This window comes from Podarcis gaigeae (assembly GCF_964106915.1).
Source record: "Podarcis gaigeae genome assembly, chromosome: 7".
Classification (NCBI taxonomy): Eukaryota; Metazoa; Chordata; class Lepidosauria; order Squamata; family Lacertidae; genus Podarcis; species Podarcis gaigeae.
The window spans coordinates 23,433,076-23,456,943 of record NC_139683.1 but is presented as its reverse complement, the minus strand read 5'-3'; the positions used below and the strand labels follow the sequence as shown (position 1 = coordinate 23,456,943).

At 42.8% G+C, this 23,868-nt stretch overlaps 1 protein-coding gene across 5 annotated transcripts; it reads right to left on the bottom strand.

Annotated features, from left to right (window-relative positions):
• Positions 1-1,290: 1,290 nt before the first annotated feature.
• Positions 1,291-23,862, bottom strand: SNX31 (sorting nexin 31). Of its 5 annotated transcripts, none has more exons than XM_083749816.1 (14): positions 23,681-23,862; positions 22,169-22,243; positions 19,166-19,280; positions 17,947-18,011; positions 10,919-11,029; positions 10,355-10,445; positions 9,834-9,921; positions 9,348-9,417; positions 7,197-7,289; positions 5,549-5,752; positions 4,901-4,999; positions 3,932-4,009; positions 3,058-3,114; positions 1,291-2,137 (listed from the first exon to the last, which is right to left on the bottom strand). In XM_083749816.1, exons 1-14 carry the CDS (start codon positions 23,744-23,746, stop codon positions 2,039-2,041), a joined length of 1,311 nt encoding a protein of 436 aa, XP_083605942.1. In that variant the 5' UTR covers positions 23,747-23,862; the 3' UTR covers positions 1,291-2,038. The 5 variants fall into 5 exon arrangements, with proteins under 5 accessions (XP_083605942.1, XP_083605943.1, XP_083605945.1 ...); XM_083749817.1 differs by having other exon boundaries at positions 3,058-3,111; XM_083749819.1 differs by lacking the exon at positions 23,681-23,862 and adding an exon at positions 23,414-23,626.
• Between the last annotated feature and the right edge of the window lie 6 nt (positions 23,863-23,868).

The window sequence follows — 23,868 nt, the reverse complement described above, 5'->3', positions numbered from 1 at the left end:
TCTCCAGGTAGGATTGCAAAAGGAGTGTTTACCAGTGTAGATGGACCAGTGCCTGCCTCCATACATCTTCTAGCACTTCCCAAAGGATGTTTCACCTGCCCCTAGCATCCGCACCGGTTCGAGATCATGCTGCCTCAGCAGGGGCCAATACAATTTCAAAAATTGGATAGCATCATATAATTTTAGAGTTGGAAGGGACCCCGAGTGTCACCCAGCCCAGCTCCTTGCAATGAAGGAATATGCAGCTGCCCCATATGGGGCTCAAACCTGCAGTCTTGGCATTATCAGCACCACACTAACAGAGCCATCCAGGCCACGTGTTGAGATGCTTCCGTTGCAGGGGATTGGACTAGATGCCATTGGGTCCTATTCAACTCCACAATTCTATGATTCGCCCAAACTCAGGCAACTATTGAGCAGTGGAGGGACAAAGGATGATCTAATGTAGCCTTCCCCACTCTGGTGCCAATAACCAGGGGTTATGGGAGTTGTCCATGGAGTTGTCTTGGCAGGGATACTGGAGTGGCTTGCCGGTTCCTGCTCCAGGTATATCATGTTTGGTCAAAAATCTCCAATATGACCTGTCCATCTTGAGTGGCTCTGCACGGCATAGCTCATAGCTTCTCTGAGTTATTCAAGCCCCTTCGCCACGGCAAGGCAGTGATCCATGAAGGGGACAGTCCAGATTTGCTGGTCATTATAACATTGTGAGACATCACCTTGCCAACAAAGGTCCGTATAGTTAAAGCTATGGTTTTCCTAGTAGTGATGTATGGAAGTGAGAGCTGGACCATAAAGAAGGCTGATCGCCAAAGAATTGATGCTTTTGAATTATGGGGCTGGAGGAGACTCTTGAGAGTCCCATGGACTGCAAGAGATCAAACCTATGCATTCTTAAGGAAATCAGCCCTGAGTGCTCACTGGAAGGACAGATCCTGAAGCTGAGGCTCCAATACTTTGGCCACCTGATGAGAAGAGAAGACTCCCTGGAAAAGACCCTGATATTGGGAAAGATTGAGGGCACAAGGAGAATGGGATGACAGAAGAGGAGATGGTTGGACAGTGTTCTTGAAGCTACCAGCATGAGTTTGACCAAACTGCCGGAGGCAGTGGAAGACAGGAGTGCCTGGCCTGCTCTGGTCCATGGAGTCACGAAGAGTCGGACACAACTGAACGACTAAACAACAAATGGGAGTTGTAGTAGTGACACCTGGTGTCCACAGTATTTTCAGCTGTGTAAGAAGTGTATTTTTTTTGGGGGGGGGAAGAGAAATTACGACATTTATAATAATTTCACAGTGCTTATATTTAACATAATCACAGCTTGTTCACCACAAGTAATCTCCCACCTTGCATATTTTTTTTTTAAAAAACACACTCATACAAAACATAGTAGGTTAACAACAACAAAAAGAGACCAAAATTGTAATATGTTGGAGTAATTAAAACTGGAGCATTCCTGAGGGTAATTATTCCAGTAGTCAGTGCACAGTTGGGAGGCAGGAACGGGTAGAGATAATCAAAGACATGTCTGCATTTAAACAGGTACTGGAGGGAAGTAGGGATCATTGTAAGATGATGTACTTTGTACATAGGAAGACCTTACCACAAATTCAGTGGCACTGTGTAATTTATCATTAAGCTGAAGACCTGTGGGGAGACAGTTTGTATCCCATGGAACAGAACAATGGTAAACATTCCAGAGGCCAAAGATTAACAGCTTAATGTCAAATACTTTAAAAGGTGTTACTTTGATCCAAGATATGCAATGTTTCCCATTTTTTTAAAGGTCCTGTACATTTTTTTATAATAAAATGAGATATATGTGCAAAACATTTACAGTCTTCCCCGTTATAACAAATTCTGGTTCCCAGGAACAGCAGATTTTTTAAAAAAAACCTCAAGAACAAAAATACATGAGGAGTTAGAAAATGTAGACTGCTATTAAACAGAGGACAACTGCTGTGATAAGTTCACTATTCCTCATTTTTAAAAAACCCAGAGGCGGCAGCAGCAGCAGCAGCAGCTGAAGTGCAGGTCACAAGTCTTCTTCGCGTATTTTCTCAAACACGCAGTCATCCTCATTTGGTCTACTAGCGTTCGGTTTTTTTCTTGGCTTAAAACCAGCATGAAATATCTGCACAGAATCAAATACAGGATATGTTAAGCCAAGAGATAAAAAAAAAAACTTCTAGTCAATAATACATGAAACACACACCAGTAGAAGAAGAAGAAGAGTTTGGATTTGATATCCCGCCTTTCACTCCCTTTAAGGAGTCTCAAAGCGGCTAACATTCTAGGGTTAGAACACCACCTAACTGTGTGTTGGGAAATACCACCAGCAGCTATGCTAATGATACGTAACAGGAAAGAAAAGGTTTGTGAAAGCCAGCAGCTATCAAGGTTTTTGATCCTGCTTTCTCCAACCTAGTGCCTGCAGATGTTTTGGCAGCCTATACTGGCTGGGGCAGATATGAGTCATAGTTCAAAACATCTGGAGGGCACCAGGTTGCAGAAGGCTGTCCAACAGGTATTATAGTTATAGTACTGCAGCAATTGTATTGAACTGACATAAGAAGGCAGCCGCTATGACGCAGTGATAATAACTGTTTATATAGCACTATGACGTGTACAGAGCACTTCTGATAATAAGCTCAGTAATCCTCACAACCACCAGGAAAGGCATGTCAGCGTCACCATCCTTATTGAAGATTGTGTGTGTGTGTGTGTGTGGCAAGGTTAGGATGAGAGAACAGCAACTTGCATTAGGGACCCTAGCCATCTCCTTTCCCATCCCAGCAGTGGCGTAGCATGGATTGTCAGCACCTGGGGCAAGGCAAGTAATTTGCGCCCCCTAACCCGTGGATTTGTGCCCCCTAACCCGTGGATTTGTGCCCCCTAACCCGTGGATTTGTGCCCCCTAACCCGTGGATTTGCGCCCCCTAACCCTAACCCCCAGATGTTGCGCCCGGTGCGGCCCCCCCCCTGCACCCCACGCCACTGCATCCCAGCCCCTCTCAGGTCTCCACCCAAGTTTATGTCATTTAATTCACAAACCTGACTTGGATGGATGCTTGGTTTCTTAGCTTTATCTGGTTCAGGAAGTTCAATCTGCTAAAACAGATTGATAAAATGTAAAGATCATTGCTAGGCAGAAAGATAAGCACACAGAGGCAGGCAACATGTAACTCAAGTGTATTCACACAGGGGAGACACTGGCAAATACACTATAGTATCAGCAATTTTAATCACATTTCTCTTTGACCTTGTGAACATGATTTCCATTGATATCAAGTACCAGTGGCATTTATAGGTGGAGAAGTGAATGAAAGCTATGGGTTTGTTTTTTTGGTCTTTTCCTTTAAGCAATGAACCAATTTCTATGGTGAGCCTAGAATCTACAGATACCAGGCAATACTCACCCCTACTGAAAAAAGAAATCATTGCTGAAGTTGCCCTGAATATGATTTATGAACCTTACCCAAGAGGATGTGTCATTCTATAGGTTGATGATCAAACTTCCCTCTAGGTTCCTTGGCCTCCCATTTACAAAATGGAAAGTATGCATCTTGATTCCATGTGCATGTTTACTGGGAAGTACTTTCTAGTTCCATTGAACTCAGTAGGATTTGCTCTTAAGCCTGTATACGATTTCAGACATAGGGTGGGTCAAGTGAGGATCTCTGGAGCCAGGATTGCCCACCGAGGCTGGCAAGACAAAAGGCAGGGAGACCAACAGCAGGCCCAAGCCAACAACAGGCAGAGCAACTTTCTGATTGGCTGTAAGTAAGGCCGGTAGGGGCTGGCTGAGTTTGGTGAGGCAATACCCCAGTTGCTCTAATCACCCGGCCTCCACCGTGCAGGAGCAATGGAGCCAAGAACCTCACAACAACAGTCAGGCAGGCAAACTCGGTTGTCAAACATCGCTCACCATTTCTGGATCACCTTTGGTTGCTGTCATCAGCTGCTCCGATATTATCTTTTTTAAGCAGGAGCTTAGGAGAAATGCCTAGACGTGGGATAAATATTACATTTTGATTTTAAGTAACAAAATACTTTATATGCAGAATTGCTGCTTTCCAGAGTACATCAGCCTTGCTCTGTGGTTCGCATGTTTTTTTTACTCCCAGCTTAATCTATCCGACTGTAGTCCACTAGCCAGATCATTCAATTTACTCAGGACTTACATATGAAAGTAAACCTGAACAAGCCTTTCCTGATGTGAACCTAAACATATAACAGTAACGCTCGGGGGATATTGTCTCTTGTGAATTGTCATCCATAAGTAACAGATATAAGGCAACTTTCCCCCCTTTATATTTAATACTAGGTGGAAGAAAACAGGGGGATGAACACAGCTTAGCTGTAAAAGCACATCCTTTGCATCTATAGTGTCCCAACTTCAACCCCTGACATTAGCAAAATGGAGGAAGATGTCCAGGTAAGGTCTTGTTGAGCTGTTGCCTGCAAGGGTTAGGTTAGGGGTGGGGAACTTCTGGCCCACAGACCTAATTAGGCCTTATACGAGTACTAATTTGCCCTGTAAGGCTATTATTACCCACAAACCACACCCACCTGCCATACCTGATGTCATATCTGATGCCAGGTGTGAGGGAGGTATGGATATGGCTACAAATAAATGGTCAGGAGCTTGAAGTGAGTTCCAGATTATTCCACTGCAGGGCTCCCTGGGCAGAAAGCCCCACTGGGATCAGGTGGACTAGGGATTTCCTCCATTGGGAAATGCACCTTCAAAGAAGGTCTCTAACTGCTAAAAAATGATCCCCTCTGAACTTTGGTGCTGCAATTTCAGCAGACACACAATACATGGTTGTTCACTCTTCAGGCTTCTCCTTTTATGTACTTTATGTACATTACGTTTGTATTATGTAATACAAACCTGCTTTGTGTTAAAGGCAATCCATCTCCAGGTGTCAGAATCGTTGTACTCAAACCTGAGCTCCAGGAATTGGTCAAGGCCTTGGCCTGTAACAGATCCCTAAGTAGTTTTAAAAAAAGATGCAGTAATATTAGTCAAGAGGTCCTCCAGTCTATACTGATGCCTAGTCACTACGCTACACTAGTATTCAGAGGATATCTCCAATGTTGTTGTTTTTTTAGAGAAGACCCACTAAAATTGTTGTATGCAAGTTAGAAATGCCCACTAACTTCAATGGGTTCACTCTCAGCAGAACTTTCATCCCCTGTTTTCTACATGCAGCTATCACTTTCTCCTAGGTCAGAGGAGAGTGCTTAGAGAAATCTGAGGTGAGGCAAGACTGCAGAAGTATCAACTCAGTCTACCGTTGATGATATTTGGAACACAGAATTTTAACAATGAACAGCTTCTTCCTAACATGTGTATGTGCAGCAAGAAAGGTGCATAAAGGCAATCTAAACTAAGAATTTGTGTTATTGCTTACAAGGCAGGGCCTCTCATTTAGGATTTTTTCTCTCTCATGAGACTCAAGTTTAAAGGAAATCCAGTACAAGAAAGTTAGCATTAAACAATGTGGTTAAGTAGTGAAGTTGCTCACAAGGTACTTACTAGAAATGTGACCTGCCAGCACCTCACCCTGTTGATCTTGAAGCTGACCTCTTTGATCTGGTTGCTAGGCAACTTTATGCAGCAGCTAATCTCATTATTCCCCACATGAATAGCAGCAGTACAGCCTGCTTCAGGATAGTCACAGGAGCACGGAGTGAGCTTAATGTATCCGTAGTGCTGGACCTCCCGAGCCAGCTCTAAAAACTGTGCAAGAGAAACAGAAACTGGAGGACAACAGTGGGTTATATACTGTACCACATGATGCAGGAAGGTACTGAGGGCTAGCAACTTCAGCAAGGGACCAAAAGCCAAGGACTCTGTTGTTATGTGGATAAGCCCCCGCCCCCTCAAACACACTGCGGGCCACGTCTCACATATAAAATCAATGCAGGAATTATCCCAGTGCTCATTTGAGAATATACATGTCAATGTCAAGTGGGGATGGTTAACACACTGGAAAAAATGTGTATGGCAGTGCAGATGGAATACCCGATACTATTAGCTTTTATCAGTAATTCCTTTCCAAAGTCTTCAGGCACAGCAGTAGCTTAAAGAAACTGGAACGTGAGAAGAAAGGCAGAACTCAACACTGCTAGGACTGTGGAAGTTCTGCAGCCAGCTGTGCACCCTCAAAATCTGCTCCAAGGGGTTGGCAGATCCCCCAGAGCGCATTTTGAGGTGCACAGGGAGAAGAGGAGGAAGGGGAAGTCCACTTGTGTGAGAAAAATTCCACATGAGCAGTGTTGATTGCAGCAAGTCTCCAGGCCTCATCCATTTAAATCTGGAGCACTCTATAGGAGTTGTTCTAATCTTGTAGCAAGTGATCTGCAGGCTATACTCCCACTTTGCATGTCTAGAAGTTTGTCATTGTACAAATGCTACAGGAAATTCTGCAAAACTGGCTTATTATTTCTCTGTTGCCTCTCTTTGTATGCTTATAACAAACTGCATTTTCACCCACGAAATAATTAAATACCGCAGCAGGCATTCTGTCTATGGAGGCAGAGCTGGAGATGCTAATACAGAGTATGCTGGGGTTGAAAGATCAGAAGGAAAGGGAGAAGGGGTCTGGGTCTCTAGGTCTGCTCTTTCCTCTCTCTAATCCAATCTCACATTTCATCTCCTCGCTCTGCAGGAAGAGCTTAAAGGAAAAGCCAGATGGGTAGAAGCCGGTCTGGGTTTGCCAGAGAGCAACCTTTGCAATAGCTTTGATGCAGCCAAGACAGCTCATCTTCCTTCCTTCCTAACACATGATTTGTAATATGCATGGGAAGTTAATGCTCATCCAAACTGTAGATGGGCCTCAGCTAATTTTCACGAACAGCATCAACAGAATCCAACACACCTGGACAAATTTTTTGAAATGGGGACTTATTTTTTGTGCAGCTGGGCTTGGATTAATAGAAAGAGAGTTTCCCATCCTCATCTCTCCCTGAGACCCCTGACAAGCCACTCTGTTGGGGTCCAGCTTGAGCAAACTGGGGTGGGATGAGACACAAGGAGAGGATAGAAGATTCTTCTGCTCACAGAATAAAATAAAAAATCCTTGGCAGAGCTGAAGAACACAGCAAGCCTTTATAAGCAGATGCTCTCTCTGGTGTCTTTGCACCACAGCATGCACCCTGAAAAGGTTAAAACACTGTGTTACCTTCATTTTGTTAGGTGCTTTCTGTAGCATTTGAAGCTTCTGCATCTGTCCGTCTGTAGGCTTGATCCAGTTCTTCTCCATTTCCTGTAGAACCTTAAAAAGAGAAAAAAGGTATGCATTAAAGTCCCCGATGCATTGTTCTCCCTGACTTAAGAGTCCAGCAGCCAAACCACCAGACCAATGAGCTCCTCAAATTGCCAGTCCTGCTGATCCATGTGGGATCAGGTCCCTCTGACATGGCAGAAGGGGCACAAGAATGGTGGAGAACAGTTCTCTGAAGCAGCACAATAAAAATGACTTTGCAAAGAAATTGTGGCAATAGGATCCTGCAACCTTGGAGTCCCACCATGCCCACCAGATACTACTAGGCTACAAGCAGCTACCCAGTTGCTATTTCAACTGTCTGCATTACTGCAGCTCAAATAGCTCTCATGATAGAACTGTGATATATAAAAAAACAGCTGTAACATGCATTGCAATAAGAGGGAGCCAAGGACCAATTTATTTAATTTCAACCTAACATGGTGGCATATCATGACTCTCACACAACTATTAAGCAAGCATTTAAAGGTAAAGGGACCCCTGACCATTAGATCCAGTCGTGACCGACTCTGGGGTTGTGGCACTCATCTCGCTTTTTTGGCCGAGGGAGCCGGCATACAGCTTCCGGGTCATGTGGCCAGCATGACTAAGCCACTTCTGACGAACCAGAGCAACACACGGAAACGCCGTTTACCTTCCCGCTGGAGCGGTACCTATTTATCTACTTGCACTTTGATGTGCTTTTGAACTGCTAGTTTGGCAGGAGCAGAGACCGAGCAATGGGAGCTCACCCCGTTGCGGGGATTCGAACCATCGACCTTATGATCGGCAAGTCCTAGGCTCTGTGGTTTAACCCACAGCGCCACCCGTGTCCCATAAGCAAGCATTTAAAAGGTACCCCTGCCCATACGGGCCAGTCATGTCTGACTCTGGGGTTGCGCACCCATCTCGCTTAAGAGGCCGGGGGCCAGCGCTGTCCGGAGACACTTCCGGGTCACGTGGCCAGCGTGACGAAGCTGCTCTGGCGAGCCAGCACTAGCGCAGCACACGGAAACGCCGTTTACCTTCCCGCTATAAAGCGGTACCTATTTATCTACTTGCACTTAAGAGTGCTTTTGAACTTCTAGGTGGGCAGGAGCTGGGACCGAACGACGGGAGCTCACCCCGCCACATGGATTCGAACCGCCGACCATACGATCGGCAAGTCCTAGGCGCTGAGGTTTTACCCACAGCGCCACCCGCGTCCAAGCAAGCATTTAGGATGGTGCTAAAAACCCTTACCTTTTGGGGGGCAAGTATTAGAGTGCTAATCTCTAAACCAGTTACTGCTGGATTACCCATTTCCTCCCTTCCCCACATTATGGGCAGATCTTGAAGTGACCTGTGGCAAAGTTCACTTGGGGTTAATCCATAGATGATGGCAGCTGATTCAGCTGATGCTTAAACTCAGATCTGTGACAACTCTACAATTTTAAACAACAAATGGGGTACACAGAGGTGATGAGTGGTTCAAGTCTTCCGCCACCCACTGCTTATCTCCCTGAGGTTGCTCTCCTCATGAGCAATGGGCTGTAGCTCAGTGGTAGAGCACATGTTTTGCATGCCAAAGGTCATGGGTTCAATCCACAGTGTTCTCCAGGCAGGGCTAGGATGAATTCCTGCCTGAAAACCTTAGAGCAGCTGCCAGTCAGTGTTGGTCATACTGAGCTAGATGGACCTGGTATAAGGAAGCTTCTTAAATTCCTACATTTCCTCCCAGCCAGGCTCACATCGGTTTCAGTAATATTCTAATGCCTGGGAGGGAGAGAAAGAAGCCACGAGGAAGTAATCTATGAGGAATATTTACAGACCTTTTGCTATGAACAACCCCCTGTGATGTGTTTTAAACCCAGATCTATCACTCTTACATCTAGTTGGGCCAGCCTACTCTTTGGGAACACCTATTTGTTATTATACATCAGGTAGCATTGATATGGGATGGGAGTTAAGAAGCTCTGCTTGTTCATGAACACCTACTTTTAAACACAAGAAGTCAGTTTCTTTTCATAATAGTATTTCAGGAGTAGTGCTTTTCTAGAAGGAACTCACCTGCACATGAAAAAACCTTACCTGTATATAAAGTAAGTTCACTGAAGTTCTGCAATTCATAAGCATTTTATCAAGGGATGGGTCCATGTACCTGTCCAACAGGGAGAGGGAAATGGAAAGTTTAAACGAAACAAAGCCACTGATCCAGTGAAATATCTACAATGAGAGCTACTACTGAAATACTGTATTTCTGACCTTCCTCCAGCATATACAGTGGTACCTCGGGTTACATATGCTTCAGGTTACATACACTTCAGGTTACAGACTCCGCGAACCCAGAAATAGTGCTTCAGGTTAAGAACTTTGCTTCAGGGTAAGAACAGAAATCGTGCTTCGGCGGCGCAGCAGGAGCGGGAGGCCCCATTAGCTAAAGTGGTGTTTCAGGTTAAGAACAGTTTCAGGTTAAGTACGGACCTCCGGAAAGAATTAAGTTCTTAACCCAAGGTACCACTGTATATACATTTTAATGGATCTTTCTAAATCCGCTTCTTCATCCTCTTTGCTTACCACTTTCTGATCGCAATCTTACAAGGCGATTCTTTCATGCTCTGAAGACTCACATAGGGAAGTTCAAATTCTGCCAGTTTTTTCAATACTAGAGGTGAGGGGGAAGAAAGGGGGGGGGAGGTAATTTTTGAAACACTTTTTTAAAAAGTTGACTTTTTTTAATATACATCTTTTAAAGCACACATTTGTCTCCTTCATGCGATGCATTTCAATATGTGCTTGCGAAACACACAACTTGTGAAGTAACCCCAACTTAAAAAGGAGAGAAATAAAAGGGGTATTTTTCCAGCAAAAGCAAACCAAATGTTCTTGCATTTTTATGATATGATAAAAGGTTTCTCTCCATGCAACATATAGGTTTTGCTTTAGGTTTTAAAGTCAACCAAAAACAAAGAGGAAAAACCAGAGTTCAGCCAAAACGTTGCTTCTACACAGCCATCCCCCATAAAGCCTTCCCACATTGCACAAATAGAAAGGAATGTGAATGCAATGTCTAGTATACTAAACAATGCACCTCTTACCAGACAGCTCCCCATTGTTGTGATCTTGAATAAGGAACAAGCTGAAATAGCCTATTAATTCTCTTGAAAGCTCAATCTTGTACGATACAACCTGGAAGGGGGGTGGGGAGAAAAGAGAGGTACTTTCCCATTAAGATTACGAATGAGTTACGTTGTTTAAGACAATATTTTGAAATGGCTTTTTTATCAGGGTGGATTAGAAAAACGCAACAAATAAATCTGTTTGTTTCCCCACAGAGGTTTAGAGAGATGAAATAGAAATATTGCACGTTTTCACATTCTTCATAACGGTTCATCATGAAAAATGAGTTTTAAAAGGCTCTTACATATCTGCCTCACTGATTCTATCTATGGGTGTGTTTGTACTGGTTCTTTCTGCCAGAAATCACTAGTTCAGTCCAAATTGCTCCATTTCGTTTGGGCTTGGCCACCAAGAAATAAGTGTCTTTTTAAGCTAGTACTTTGGTTGAAATATCCGGACAGACACAACAGCAACGTATTGCTTAACATGCTTGTGAATTGGTTCCTATGAGATACTGTAAAGAACATTTAAAAATTACTTGCCTCTAGCACTCTTTCAGCGGTATCTGATGTCTGAATATCAATTCTGAGATACCGTCCATCAGCAAGATAAACATCCAGAAAAGATTGTTGGGTTTGGATTTTAAATGTATCCTGCAAGACATGAAAACATGGGATTGGAGTGCCTATATATGTGGTCCTTGCATCTGAAAGCGAATATTTCAGCTTCTTCACTACAGAAAAAAAATACGGTGGATCATTAAGCAAACTAGGTCAGAAATGGATGGTTAGTGGTCAGGGCTGAAGGGAGTTGTAGTCCAAAATATCTGAAGGGCAACATGTTTTCTATCCCTGTTTTTGATCCCCAAAATAGTAAAAATGGTCAACTGGCTTTAGTAAGATTAAAAAAGCAGATGTTGAAGTCTGCAGCACTTAGTTGATTGATTAATTGATTATGTAAAATTGATTTTTTTTTTATCAATTAAAGAAGTGCACCAATTAAACTGTTTATTTTTAATCTAAATGCTTATAGATCCAAGCCCTTCTGAGAGCGGAGGCAATATCTCTTCTGATATGGTCTGCTGTGACACAGCAATGCAAGCATCTGAAAAACACTATTTTCTTCTGAATTGCACCTGCTCATATACAAGTTTATGCAGATTTGATTAATTATAACTAATTGATTAAAGTTATACCTTAAATCAAGCGACAGCGCTGCAATAAAATATAGTTGTGGGCCCTGGGCATTTAGTTACAAACACACACACAAACTTCTTATCTCTCTTCATGATGTCATGAAGCAACAACTATTTTTAGAACTAATTATGAGCATTAAGGAGTGAAAGGTGGCAGCTTCTCCTTCACCTATCTCATTGCTTTCAAAGTAGTTTACTTTCTACAAGATATGCTTTGGATTACAGCCTTAGTCTGTACCAAAGGTTTTGTATCTAATGCTAGTCCTATTCAGGTCTAGCCAACAAGGTGGCATCATCACGACCCTCACACATCCATTAAACAAGTATTTAGCACACTGCTAAAAAAGAACCTTTCTTTTTTGCCATTGTTAAGAGTGTTAATCTCCAAGCCAGTTACTGCTGGATTATTCATTTTCCCCTTCTCCCCATTATGGGCAGAACTTGAAGTAACCTGTGGCAAAGTGCACTTGGGGTTAAACCAGAAATGATGACAGCAGATTCAGTTGATGCTTAAACTCAGAACTGTGACAATGGTGTCCAATTTCTAACAAAAATGGGGTCCAAGTCTTCCACCATCCACTGCTTATCTACCTGAGTTTGCTCTGCTCATGGGGAATGGGCTGTAGCTCAGTGGTAGAGCACGTTTTGAATGCAAAATGGCATGAATTCAATCCAATGCATGTGTCTATAGAAAATGAGACTCTTAATCTCTGGGTTGTGGGTCTGAGCCCCACACTGGGCAAAAGAGTCCTATGTTGGGCTAGATGACCCTCATGGTCCATTCCAACAGCACAATTCTGTGATTCTATGATTCTAAGTACTTCACCATTCAAAACATTCCACTCTGTCCACAATCTGTAGAGCCTGGAACAAAAACAACATCTTTGGCAACACATTCATTTTTATAGCTGCGATTCGACCCAATAAGGAGAGTTTCAATCTTGACCAAATTTCTAAACCCTTTTTAATTTCTGACCAGCATTTTTCATAATTATCTTTAAATAAATTCAAATTTTTAGCAGTCAAATTAACCCCTAAGTTCTTCACTTTTTTATCTACATTTAACTCTGTCTCTTTCTGAAACCTTTCTGATTTCGAAGATGTCAGATTTTTTACCAAAACCTTAGTTTTTTGCTTATTCAATTTGAATCCCGCCACCCGACCAAACTCATATATCAGTTCCAAAACTCTTTTCGTACTAGATTCTGGCTCCTGTAATGTAATTACCAAGTCATCTGCAAAGGCTTTCAATTTATACTGTTTCACTCCGACCTGTATTCCTTGCACCAACCGGTCCTCCCTAATCATGTTCAAAAGCACCTCTAGGACTGAAATAAATAACTAAATTTGGAAAATGGCAGAAAGATATTTCTAAGTTTATCTGGCAGGGCAAAAAGCCCCGAATAAAATTTAAAATACTAACTGATGCAAAAGAAAGAGGGGGGTTTGCCCTGCCGGATTTAAAGTTATATTATGAAGCTGCAGCTTTCTGCTGGATGAAAGATTGGTTACTTCTTGAGAACACTGATGTCCTAGATCTGGAAGGGTTTAACAATGTTTTTGCTTGGCATGCATACTTGTGGTATGATAAGGTAAAGGTTCATAAAATGTTCAAAAACCATATTGTCAGAAAAGCAATATTTATTGTTTGGACAAAATATAAAGACTTACTAGAAAGTAAGACCCCAAGATGGTTATCACCAATGGAGGCTAAGGCCCAAAAGAGACTCAATATGGAGGCCGGTTGGCCGAAATATTGGGAAATAATAGAAAAAATTGGAGACAAATGGAGGTTGCAGAGCTTGGAGAAATTAAAGAATAAGGTGCAAGATTGGTTACATTACGCCCAAATTCAAGAGGTTTTTAAATTGGATAAAAAGATAGGATTCTAGGTGGAGAAGTTGAAATTAGAGACAGAACTGTTGGAACCAAAGACTAAGGTATTGTCGAGAATGTATAACTTGCTGCTTAAATGGAATACACAGGATGAGACTGTTAAATCAGCCATGCTAAAATGGGCCCAGGATATAGGGTATAACATTATGTTTGAGGACTGGGAAAGGTTATGGACCACCGGAATAAAATTCACGGCATGTAATGCCTTGAAGGAGAATATTATGAAAATGATATATAGGTGGTACATGACCCCAGTCAAGCTTGCAAAAATATATCACCTGTCTGATAATAAATGTTGGAAATGTAGAGAGGCTGAGGGGACATTCTTTCACCTCTGGTGGACATGCCCTAAAGTGAAAGCCTTCTGGGAAATGATCTATAATGAACTAAAAAAGGTATTTAAATATACCTTTGTTAAGAAACCGGAGGCCTTCCTCTTGGGCATTGTCGGCCAGAAAGTGTTAAAGAAGGACAGAAGTTTCTTTATGTATGCGACAACAGCAGCAAGAATACTTATTGCAAAGTACTGGAAGACACAAGACTTGCCCACACTGGAAGAGTGGCAGACGCAATTGATGGACTATATGGAATTGGCTGAAATGACCGGCAGAATCCGAGACCTGGGAGAAGAAACAATGGAAGAGGACTGGAAGAAGTTTAAGGACTATCTACAAAAACATTATAAGTTGTATGAATGTTAAGTTTTTGCACGATTTAGAAAACATCAGTTCCAGCAAATAGACTTTGTAAAATAGAAAATTAAGTTATAACCAGCTTCATTAGGTCGAAATTTAAGGCAATATTATGTTTAATTTTGAGGTATGAGTAATTGATAAAAATTATTTTAAATTTAGACGTATAATATATGGAAAGTATAAAATAAGGTATGAAACAAGGTAATAATTTGCTGACATTCTTATTATAAATAATGCAGGGTAAGGAGATGTGAGGAAGTCCAATCAGTTATATAAGAAAAGTTGTATTGAACGGTTGGTTATACTTTTCTCTTTTTTCTTTTTTATTTCTTTTTATCTATATGGTTCTTTGGTGTTTTTGTTCTGGCTTTTTGGTGTAGGGATCTTGTATTATGTATTTGAAAATTTAATAAAATATTTATAAAAAAAAATAAGTACTTCACCATTCTACGGTCTTGGAGATGTTGAAGGAAGAGAGCCCTGTTTCACTGCCAAAGATGTCCTCAACCCATCCAGAGTGGGCACATAAAATGAAGAATGCTTGAATCTGTGTTGCCATGCTCACAGCCCATTCACCAGCAAACCTCTTCACCAAGCTCTGTGCTCAGAATATCACACTATATTCCTGTTTTGCCCTTCCACTACACCATCAAATTCTCACCAATAGTCACTTCTACTGTACAGTCTCACTTACAAAGATTTTTCATGCAAGTGTTAATACTGAAAAATCCTAGGAGGGAAATCATGTGCTAAATATCGCCACTACATTTATGCAGCAACTTAAAACAAATAAATTAGAGGATGTTCTCGGGTCATGCTGTACCAGTAGAAATTCTACAGAGGGGAGGAAAACGTTTGCTCAGCCGTTTTACAGCTCCTCTTGTTTACAGGTCATCCAGAAAGGCCCTAGATCCTCTACAAAATGTTTTGCAAGAAAACAGCCCTGAGTATCAGAACATCTCTATTAAAAGCTATTTGCTTAGAATCTTTCATGCTTGGACAATGTTTACTTAGCCTTCAATTGCTGTTTTATAAATGCACTTACAAGTACATAGTGAAATACAATGGACACTTGCTGTTCACACATAATTTATGATCCTTCCCATAAATCATCTCTCCTATTGAAAAAAAAAATGACATATTGAGATTTAGGCTATGTGTCTGGCATCATAATGCAGCACCAGCTAGCCCACAGACATTTGGTGGAAGGAATGCTAACTAGGCATTCTATTGCATGGCTCTTCTCATGCACGGATCACATTCCTGGACAAAAGCTCTGGGTTGGGCATGAGAACAGCTTGCGTAAAGTACAATCTGACATTTGTGATGTTCATGAACTACTACACAAAGCAGTAAGAACCCGAGTTACTTTATTTGGAAACCATATACAACATGGGTACACTGCTGCAGGCCTGAAATGTGCTCTCTCCAACAGAATATTAAAGTGTGTTGGGGGGGTTGTGTGCTCCAGTACAAAACTGCTAAGCTGAAAGCAATAATGAAATTTGATTCTATTTGTTTGGACACGAACGAGGTAAGGACACTGTTTTCATCTCCTACCACATTTAATTAAATCTTAGAGGACTTATGCTATCACTTATGTCATCAATTCAAGTGCATCCCAAAACTTTGGGTTTGTGCACTTAAAGGAGATTAAATGACTGTCCCCTTAGAGCAGGAATGTAGAACTATGGATCTCCAGATGTTATTTGACTCCAAATCCCATCAGCCCTAGCCAACATGGCCTACGGTTAGGGATATAGTTGGTATTGTATTCCCAATGACATCTGGGGGGCTGCAGTTCTCTGTTATGCAACAAATGCAGTTTAAAAAACAACCACCACCTCGCTTTTTGCAGTTTGTAAAGTGATGGGGAAATGCATTGAATGTACGGAATGAAAAAATTATTAACGAGAAGATACAAGGACAGCTTGCAAGCAAATAGGAATGAAAGCTGAATGAAGACTGGACATAATTTTAAGTTTTGTACAAGCAAACCAAGATCAATACTTAATAAGTAGGTGATCTGGCTCTGCCCTGAATATAACACTTCATGCATCTGATTGAAGTGGGCTCTAGTCCACGAAAGCTTATGCCATACTAATAAAACGAACTCTTGTCACATCATTTAAATGTCCTTGCTGTCTGCGTTACTTAAATGGTATGGTTTTAACTGAAGGCCAGAAAATATTGATAAAATGACTTAAACTAAACTGTGCTATCATTCCAACCTTGCAAGGCCTTAGGACACTGCATCTCCATGAGCATACACCATATTTACACTGTTTCTACTAAGGAGAATATAGGCAGAGAGGCTAGAAGTTCAAGTTGCAACACTCTGGAAGTACGTGCCAGACTCCAGCTGTCGCCACCATTACAAGATAAAGAGATGTTGACATCTTCACATCAACACACTTATCGTTTCTTGTCCCCAAATAACCCAAAGCTATTTTCTTGAAGCCAAGTCCCAAGGAGCATGCTTTCTTTTTTAAAAAAGTGCTCAGAGAGTTTTCTGGGAGTCATGTAGTGACCATAAATAAATTAATACCGTATTTTTCGCTCTATAAGACGCACTTGACCATAAGATGCACCTAGTTTTTAGGGGAGGAAAACAAGAAATAAGAAGCCTCCTGAGCGAAGATGGAGCGCTCCTCCCTCTTCACTGAGGAGGCTTCAGCGAAAGCAAGCCTCCTGGCTTTCCCCCAACCTCCCGCAAGAGCCACGTGCTCTTTAAAGGGAGGGCGGCTCTTAGGGGCATTTCTGGGAGGTGGGGGAAGGGACAGAGCCGCGTGCTCTGTCCCTTCCCCCACCTCCTGCAAAAGCCAGGGATAGGTGTGCGAAGCCTCCGCAGGGCAGCGGGATAAAGGCTCCCCACTGCCCGGAGGCTTTGCGCAGCTAAGCCAGAAGCTAGAACAGCGAGAGGGAGCGCTGCGCAGAGCTCCCTCTCGCTGTTCTGGCTTCTGGGATAGCCTGCATTCGCTCCATAAGACGCACACACATTTCCCCTTACTTTTTAGGAGGGGGAAAGTGCATCATATAGAGCGAAAAATACGGTAAGTAAATGAATAAATAACATAACATATAACATAACATAACATAACATAACATAAAACATAACATAACATAACATAACATAACATAACAACATAACATAACATAACATAAGCAAACCCTTTTGCCACACTTTAAAAAAAAAACAACCAAAAACATTAGGGGCATGAGAATAGCATTAGCTTTTTAACAGATCAGCTTATATCAGATTGCAACTATTGCCAACTTGGTAGCTAATGCGGCAAAGTAGGCAAAGTTAAGCAGTAAGGATCTATTTATCCTGCACACTAATATCCAACTCCAAGTGCAGGCCAAAACACCACCATCCAAGCATGAGGAGGAGGCAGATGCAGCCTTGAGGGAACCCTTAAGGTTTCCAGAAGTACAAAAAAAGAAGAAGTGGGGGGTGGGCCCTAAGGGGAAGGGGGTGGACCAAAACATTGCAAGGAGAACTGAGCATGCTCATTGGGCGTGGAATGGTGGCTCATTGGGCGTGGAATGGAAGGAGAGGAAGGAAAACTCAGAGGGAAGGACGAATGGAACGGAGTCCCCTGGATATGGTAATGGCTTCCTAACAAAGAGAAGTTCACACTATGGTATTTTGTGCCAGCGCCCATTTGTTACTTTCTAAAAACAAGTTGATTTTTCAGTTCGTTTTAAGACAGAATAAGGTGCAGAGAGCACAAGGCAAGCACTTTTTCCAATAGGTTTTCTGTGAAAGACTAGAGTTTACCTGCTGCAATTTCCTAAAGAAACTAATAAAGACATCACTGTTCGTAATACTAGGATCGATCGACACTGAAAAACAAAAGCACAAAAATCAGGACCGACAGCTTAAAGGATTATCTATATATGCAAGCTTTCAGTCATTTTACGATTGAAAGGGAAACTAACAATATAGATCTGAGGAAAGTACATGCATATTCAAGACAAACATGGTAGAAAATAATTATTAAGTTTGTATAATTGAATGTGGATTTTTTAAAATAGCACATTGGAGGATCCAGAAAGGATTGTGTAGAATGGCTTTCAGGAGTAATGATCATCACATTTCATAAGCTCCTGATGAGAAGTCTTATAAATCAATATATACAGTGATGCTTTAGATGACTGCATTTTCTCCTCACCCTTTCATTATTAAGTACGGATTCAGGAAAATAGATTTAATTTAGGTACTGGGTTTTTTTAACCTTGAGGAGCTCAAGGTGGCATAAATGAATTCTCATTTAATCCCCACAACTACCTTGTTAGGCTGAGAGGCAGTGACAGGCCCAAGGTCACCCAGTGAGCTTCACAGCCAAGTGGGGTTTTGAACCCTGGTCTCCTGGTCTAAAACTCTTAACCGCTACAACCACACTGTATCCAATGAAGCTCAAACAGGGGGCATTTCCTACCCCCCCCCGTCCCTCCTGTTCCCCCTGCCCAAGGGTAAGACTGTCCATTCAGGCAAGATGTTTCCACCCAATTTTCCCCAATCTTCCCTCTTGCTGCATCCATTCACTCCAAATCCTATGCCTTTCCTGAGAGTCCCCAATTGATGACTATAATGGGTGAGGGAAAAACAGGGGGATCCTCTTTCTTGTGCACCACATCAGATGCAACTCATATTAGATAGATAGATAGATAGATAGATAGATAGATAGATAGATAGAGCAATTTGAATTGTAGTGGTGGTGCTTTTGGAAAGTTGGCCTGAAGGCCATTGGCTAATATGAGGAAATAACAATATTGTGCAGCCTTTATTTAGTGGAGGTTTTAAAGAACAAGACAGACCAGCATCTGTAATAAATAGTTTGGGGCTAAATAAACATGCTCAGCCCATGAGAACAGATGAGATACCATCTAACGGTTTATGACCAATGAAATCATGTATAAAATTTACATTTGCACCATTTGTCATGAACCACTACTGACGTGTGTGTGTGTGTGTGTGTATTAAGGATTCACTGTACCATTCTGTAGATATTGTTCAAGTTGAGCTCTCCTTTCATCAGCCATTGACTTCGTCATTGCGAGGTAGAATTTTGGAGGGAACGCAGGCACACCTTTCCCAAAGACCCGCCTTAACTGAAAAGACAGGGCAACTGGATAGAGCACTTTACTTGTTAGAGACAAGAATGACAGACTTGCTGGACTGGAAAAGCAAAGCAATTCTTATATTCTTGAAATACAAGGGGCTGTACGTTCCCTATTGTCAGCCTAAATGTTCCTGTGAATCTGGAGAGGGAGAATCGACAATTCATGTTCTTATGTATTGCTCTTTTTATCATGATATATGTACGATTTTTACTGAACCCTTTTAATGGAAATCTCCAGGATAATCAGTTCAGAATACATCCAACTCTTATAGGGTGGCTTAATAATGAGCTGTTGCGTGTAAAACTTGTCAGGGACTACTAATTTTAGTAAACTTGTAACTTATGCTTGGTGTTCCACATTACCATACACTTACTAGTAATTCACTTTTATGGTTCTCCATTTCAATCAATCAATATCAATTTGCTGTTCTAGCCAAAGGCCATGACAACCCCCTAGCAACCGTACCAATTAAAACAATACAGATCATAATATGACCCAACATCCATGATGCAAGAGAGGTTGCCAGAAACACCAAGGAATGCAAATCCAGCTTGATTTCAAATTAAACCTCCAAATCACCACAACAATTTATAGTGATTTTATCTAACTCCTTTTTCCTGATTTTTTTGTTTGTTTGTTTTTGCAGCCAGTGTATAGAGGGCCACTCTGGAAGCTTTTACTAGAGGCAGAGTATTACAGTAGCAGAATGCTGATGCCTCACATGGTTCAAATGGAAGAAGGCTGTTGTAATAATGTTCGTGGACATTATGCAATATGGTTACCTGGATCTTTCTGATGAGGGTACGCTAAGAATCTGTATCAGTGATAGCATCTTTCTGACAAGAAAACTGAAGCTGGGTGCTGGTGGCTAACACAATCTACCGTATTTTTCGCTCTATAAGACGCATCAGACCACAAGTTTTTGGAGGAGGAAAACAAGAAAAAAAATATTCTGAATCTCAGAAGCCAGAACAGCAAGAGGGATCGCTGCACAGTGAAAGCAGCAATCCCTCTTGCTGTTCTGGGTTCTAGGATAGCTGTGCAGCCTGCATTCACTCCATAAGACGCACACACATTTCCCCTTACTTTTTAGGAGGGAAAAAGTGAGTCTTATAGAGCAAAAAATACGGTAATTTTTCTGACAGATAAACACTGAGAGGCCATTGTCTCTCATGCACAGGGAAGGTATTTGACATTATTTATTTCATATTGTTGGTTACAAGGTGTTCCCACCTGTTAAAGGCACCTGAAAAATGAGAGAAACCTGTTCTTCTCAATGTTACTCAGTTCTCCTTTCATAGCTTTTGGATATTCACTAATGCCAGTTGGGATTAAAAGAATAAACTTTAAGCCTTAAGTAAGCAAAAAATCAGCAGAGAGGAATGAGAGAAAAAATAAACTTTACAGTGGTACCTCGGGTTAAGTACTTAATTCGTTCCGGAGGTCCGTTATTAATCTGAAACTGTTCTTAACCTGAAGCACCACTTTAGCTAATGGGGCCTCCTGCTGCTGCTGTGCCACCGGAGCACAATTTCTGTTCTCATCCTGAAGCAAAGTTCTTAACCCGAGGTACTATTTCTGGGTTAGCAGAGTCTGTAACCTGAAGCGCATGTAACCTGAGGTACCACTGTACTTCAACTCTACATGCCTTTCCCCCTTGCCTTTTTACTTTGACTTGCCCGGAAACATATACCCGCCATCCTGACATTAAGCCTGAGAGATCCAGCACAGTTCAGTCCATGTTATATCATTGAAGTCACTGGACATATTGTGATGCATCCAATGTAAGTTCTACTCAAGAGTATACCAAATGAAGTTAATGGCTATGATTAGGTCCATTAATTTCCATGGATCTAATCTAAGTGGAACTTTCCGAAGGGCAGGCTTCGGAGGCTTCACGTTGCTATCGCTGAAGCCAAGGAGCCTGCATTCACCCCATCGGACGCACACACATTTCCCCTTCATTTTTGGAGGGGAAAAAGTGCGTCCTATAGGGCGAAAAATACGGTATTTGCTTTTAAGAAGTATTGGCTGCATACTGCCCAATATTTACTGTCCTTGACCTTTGTACTGGGAAAGGCCAAACTAATTATCTATTTCTAATTCTGAGAATATTCTTGGGGAATGTTCCCCAAGTGCATGAAGGGAGAACAGAAATGTACCGGTAATTAAACACTTTTGAGGCATATACACACACACAAAGTTTCATTTGACAGGAAGCTGCTAGTGTGCAGATAATCTCATTCATTCGTGTAAAAAATCAGATGGATATCAAGTGCTCTGAACAAAGGGAACATTTACATAGCTACCTATCGAACCTAAACATTAGACCCATATGTTCCAAAATTTAGGTGACACTCCTCACTCACAAATCAATGAATGTCAGAGAACGGGGATGTGCGGAAGGCAGATCATGATCTACTGGAAGATCTCTGGGTGATCTGTGGTAGACCACAATGATTTCTGACTCCCAATTGCATAGCTATGACAATAACAAAATGAACACTTAAAAAAAATTAAGACTGCAGAAATGAACAAAACTTGGAATAACCAGGGATTAATTTTTACGTGGGAAAACTGAGTGAATCTCAGTTCTGGAACTCAGAAAAAACCCCTGTACTCAGCAGTAGCTGAGAGGCACCATATTCTTTCGTTCTAAGTGCAAATCTTTTGTACCTTGCTCCAGCTGGCAGATCTCTGGACTCTAGTAAAATACAAAGTAGATTCAACAAGGGCTGGAGTCTGACCTTCCCCCGCTGTAGAATGTACCCCACTTCCATGTAAAACATATCCTCCGAAATGTTTTCTGGCAGAACATGAAAAAGGAGAAGCCATAAGCGAAAGGGGAAGGTGACCAGTGAACCGGAATATCTTACCTGTTCATTCCAGTGGTGCAACTGACTGTAACGCACCTTGCAGAAAAGGAAGCCTTCGAGATACACAGAGTACAGCTGAAAATACACAGATTCTCTAAATAAATCATCTTGGGAGAGTTAGGGGAATTTATCACTTCCTATTATCTGCATTTCAAACTTTCTTGCATAGAGCCCCACAATTCTTCTCACGCAGATCCTGCAAATTCCCCAGACCAGGGAATCCTCCTATATGACGGCACACCCATCATGGGTCATGCCTCCTCACCCTACAATCAACTCACAATTCCCATCACACTGCTATTCATTCCCATGCCTTCCCCGAGTACATTTAAAGTACATTGCGTCCCCCAAAGAACCCCTTAACAGAGCTGCAATCCCCAGCAACATCAACCAACTACAGCTCCCAGGATTCTTTTGGGGGAAATAATGCACTTTGAGGGCGCATTAAAGGGCGTACATGCAGCTCTCTGCCTACCCTAGGCTTGCTAGATATTTCTTATTTTAAAAGACTGGTCGCTCCAGATCATTTGATCATTTCGGGTATTGCAACGGGGTGCTTAATACAAATGAACAAGGGCAATCGTAATTTCTTCAAATATAGGGCAAGAATCTTCGCAGTTTACTTGAGAAACAGGGCACAGTAGCAGAAGATTTCCCTTCTTTTGGCCATTGTATAGTCTGAGCTCCCTTCCTTCTCCTTCTTACACACACTCTTCCCCCAACCCCGTGAAACCACGTGCCAACCACATTCTACTCTCTCAAAGGCTTCTCTTTCCTGGCGCATCAGTACAAATCTGTGCCATCCAGGCACAGACCCCCCCCCCAAAAAAAATCTTGACTCCCGCAAAAAACCCACCCTCCTTCCCTACAGACGCTATTCAAGTTATTTGCCTCTGGCAATCGCTCCCCACTCCCAACCTCCCCATTCCTTTCACACAGAGGCTGTGCATCCCAGCCACCCCCACCCCACATGCCACGCAACCCTCCGCCTCCTCCCCTCGCATACACACACGCCCCATTCCCCCCACCTCAGCTGCGCATAAAGCATCCCCCAAGCTCAGCGCCAAACGACGCGGACGGATCCTTCAACCAATTGCTTGCAACGGGAAGCCAAATCCACGCTCTCCTTCCCTGTGGGAACCAACCCCCCCCCGACCTCCATCTCCCCCTCTCAGAACCTCCCCACCGCGCCCCACAACAAGCAGCCCTGGAGGGAAAGGCGAATGATGCAAGGCGGTTCGTAACCCGCGTCAGGTGCGCGCCTCTCGCCCTCCTCGGTTTGCGTCCCTTCAGCGCGCAAAAAAAAAAAGGCGCGGCTCCTGCCAACTTGCGGGCAAAGTGGCGCTTGCAGCGTGTGGTGCAGACGCGGAGGGTCTCCGCCGCCTCGCTACTTCCACACACACAGGCGCGCGCCTCTCTCTAACCCGCCTTCCTCGCCGCCAGCGCGGCTACTACGATCGCCCCTCCGCCCTCCATCCCTCCCTCCCTCCCTCTTCCTCCTGGCTACTTCACCACATAGCGGCCGCCAAACTTCTCCAGCAGCTCTTCGGAGAGAGGGATGCTGAAGTGCATCTTCATGGTGGAGGCGGAGAGCAGGCGCGCGCGCCGCCTCGCCAGCCCAGACCCCGCCGCGTGCCTGGCCAGGCTGTGCTAATGGGGCAGGGCGGCCGCGGGAGCATTTGTTTTCCCCACGTGATGGC

Excerpts from the sequence above, each read along its gene's own strand:
- SNX31 (XM_083749816.1), bottom strand. The coding sequence starts at position 23,746 with ATGAAGATGCACTTCAGCATCCCTCTCTCCGAAGAGCTGCTGGAGAAG. Across the intron at positions 11,030-17,946 it reads TCTTTAGGAAATTGCAGCAG|GATACATTTAAAATCCAAAC; the intron begins GTAAACTCTAGT and ends CATGTCTTGCAG. Across the intron at positions 2,138-3,057 it reads CAAGCATCCATCCAAGTCAG|ATATTTCATGCTGGTTTTAA; the intron begins GTTTGTGAATTA and ends GATTCTGTGCAG.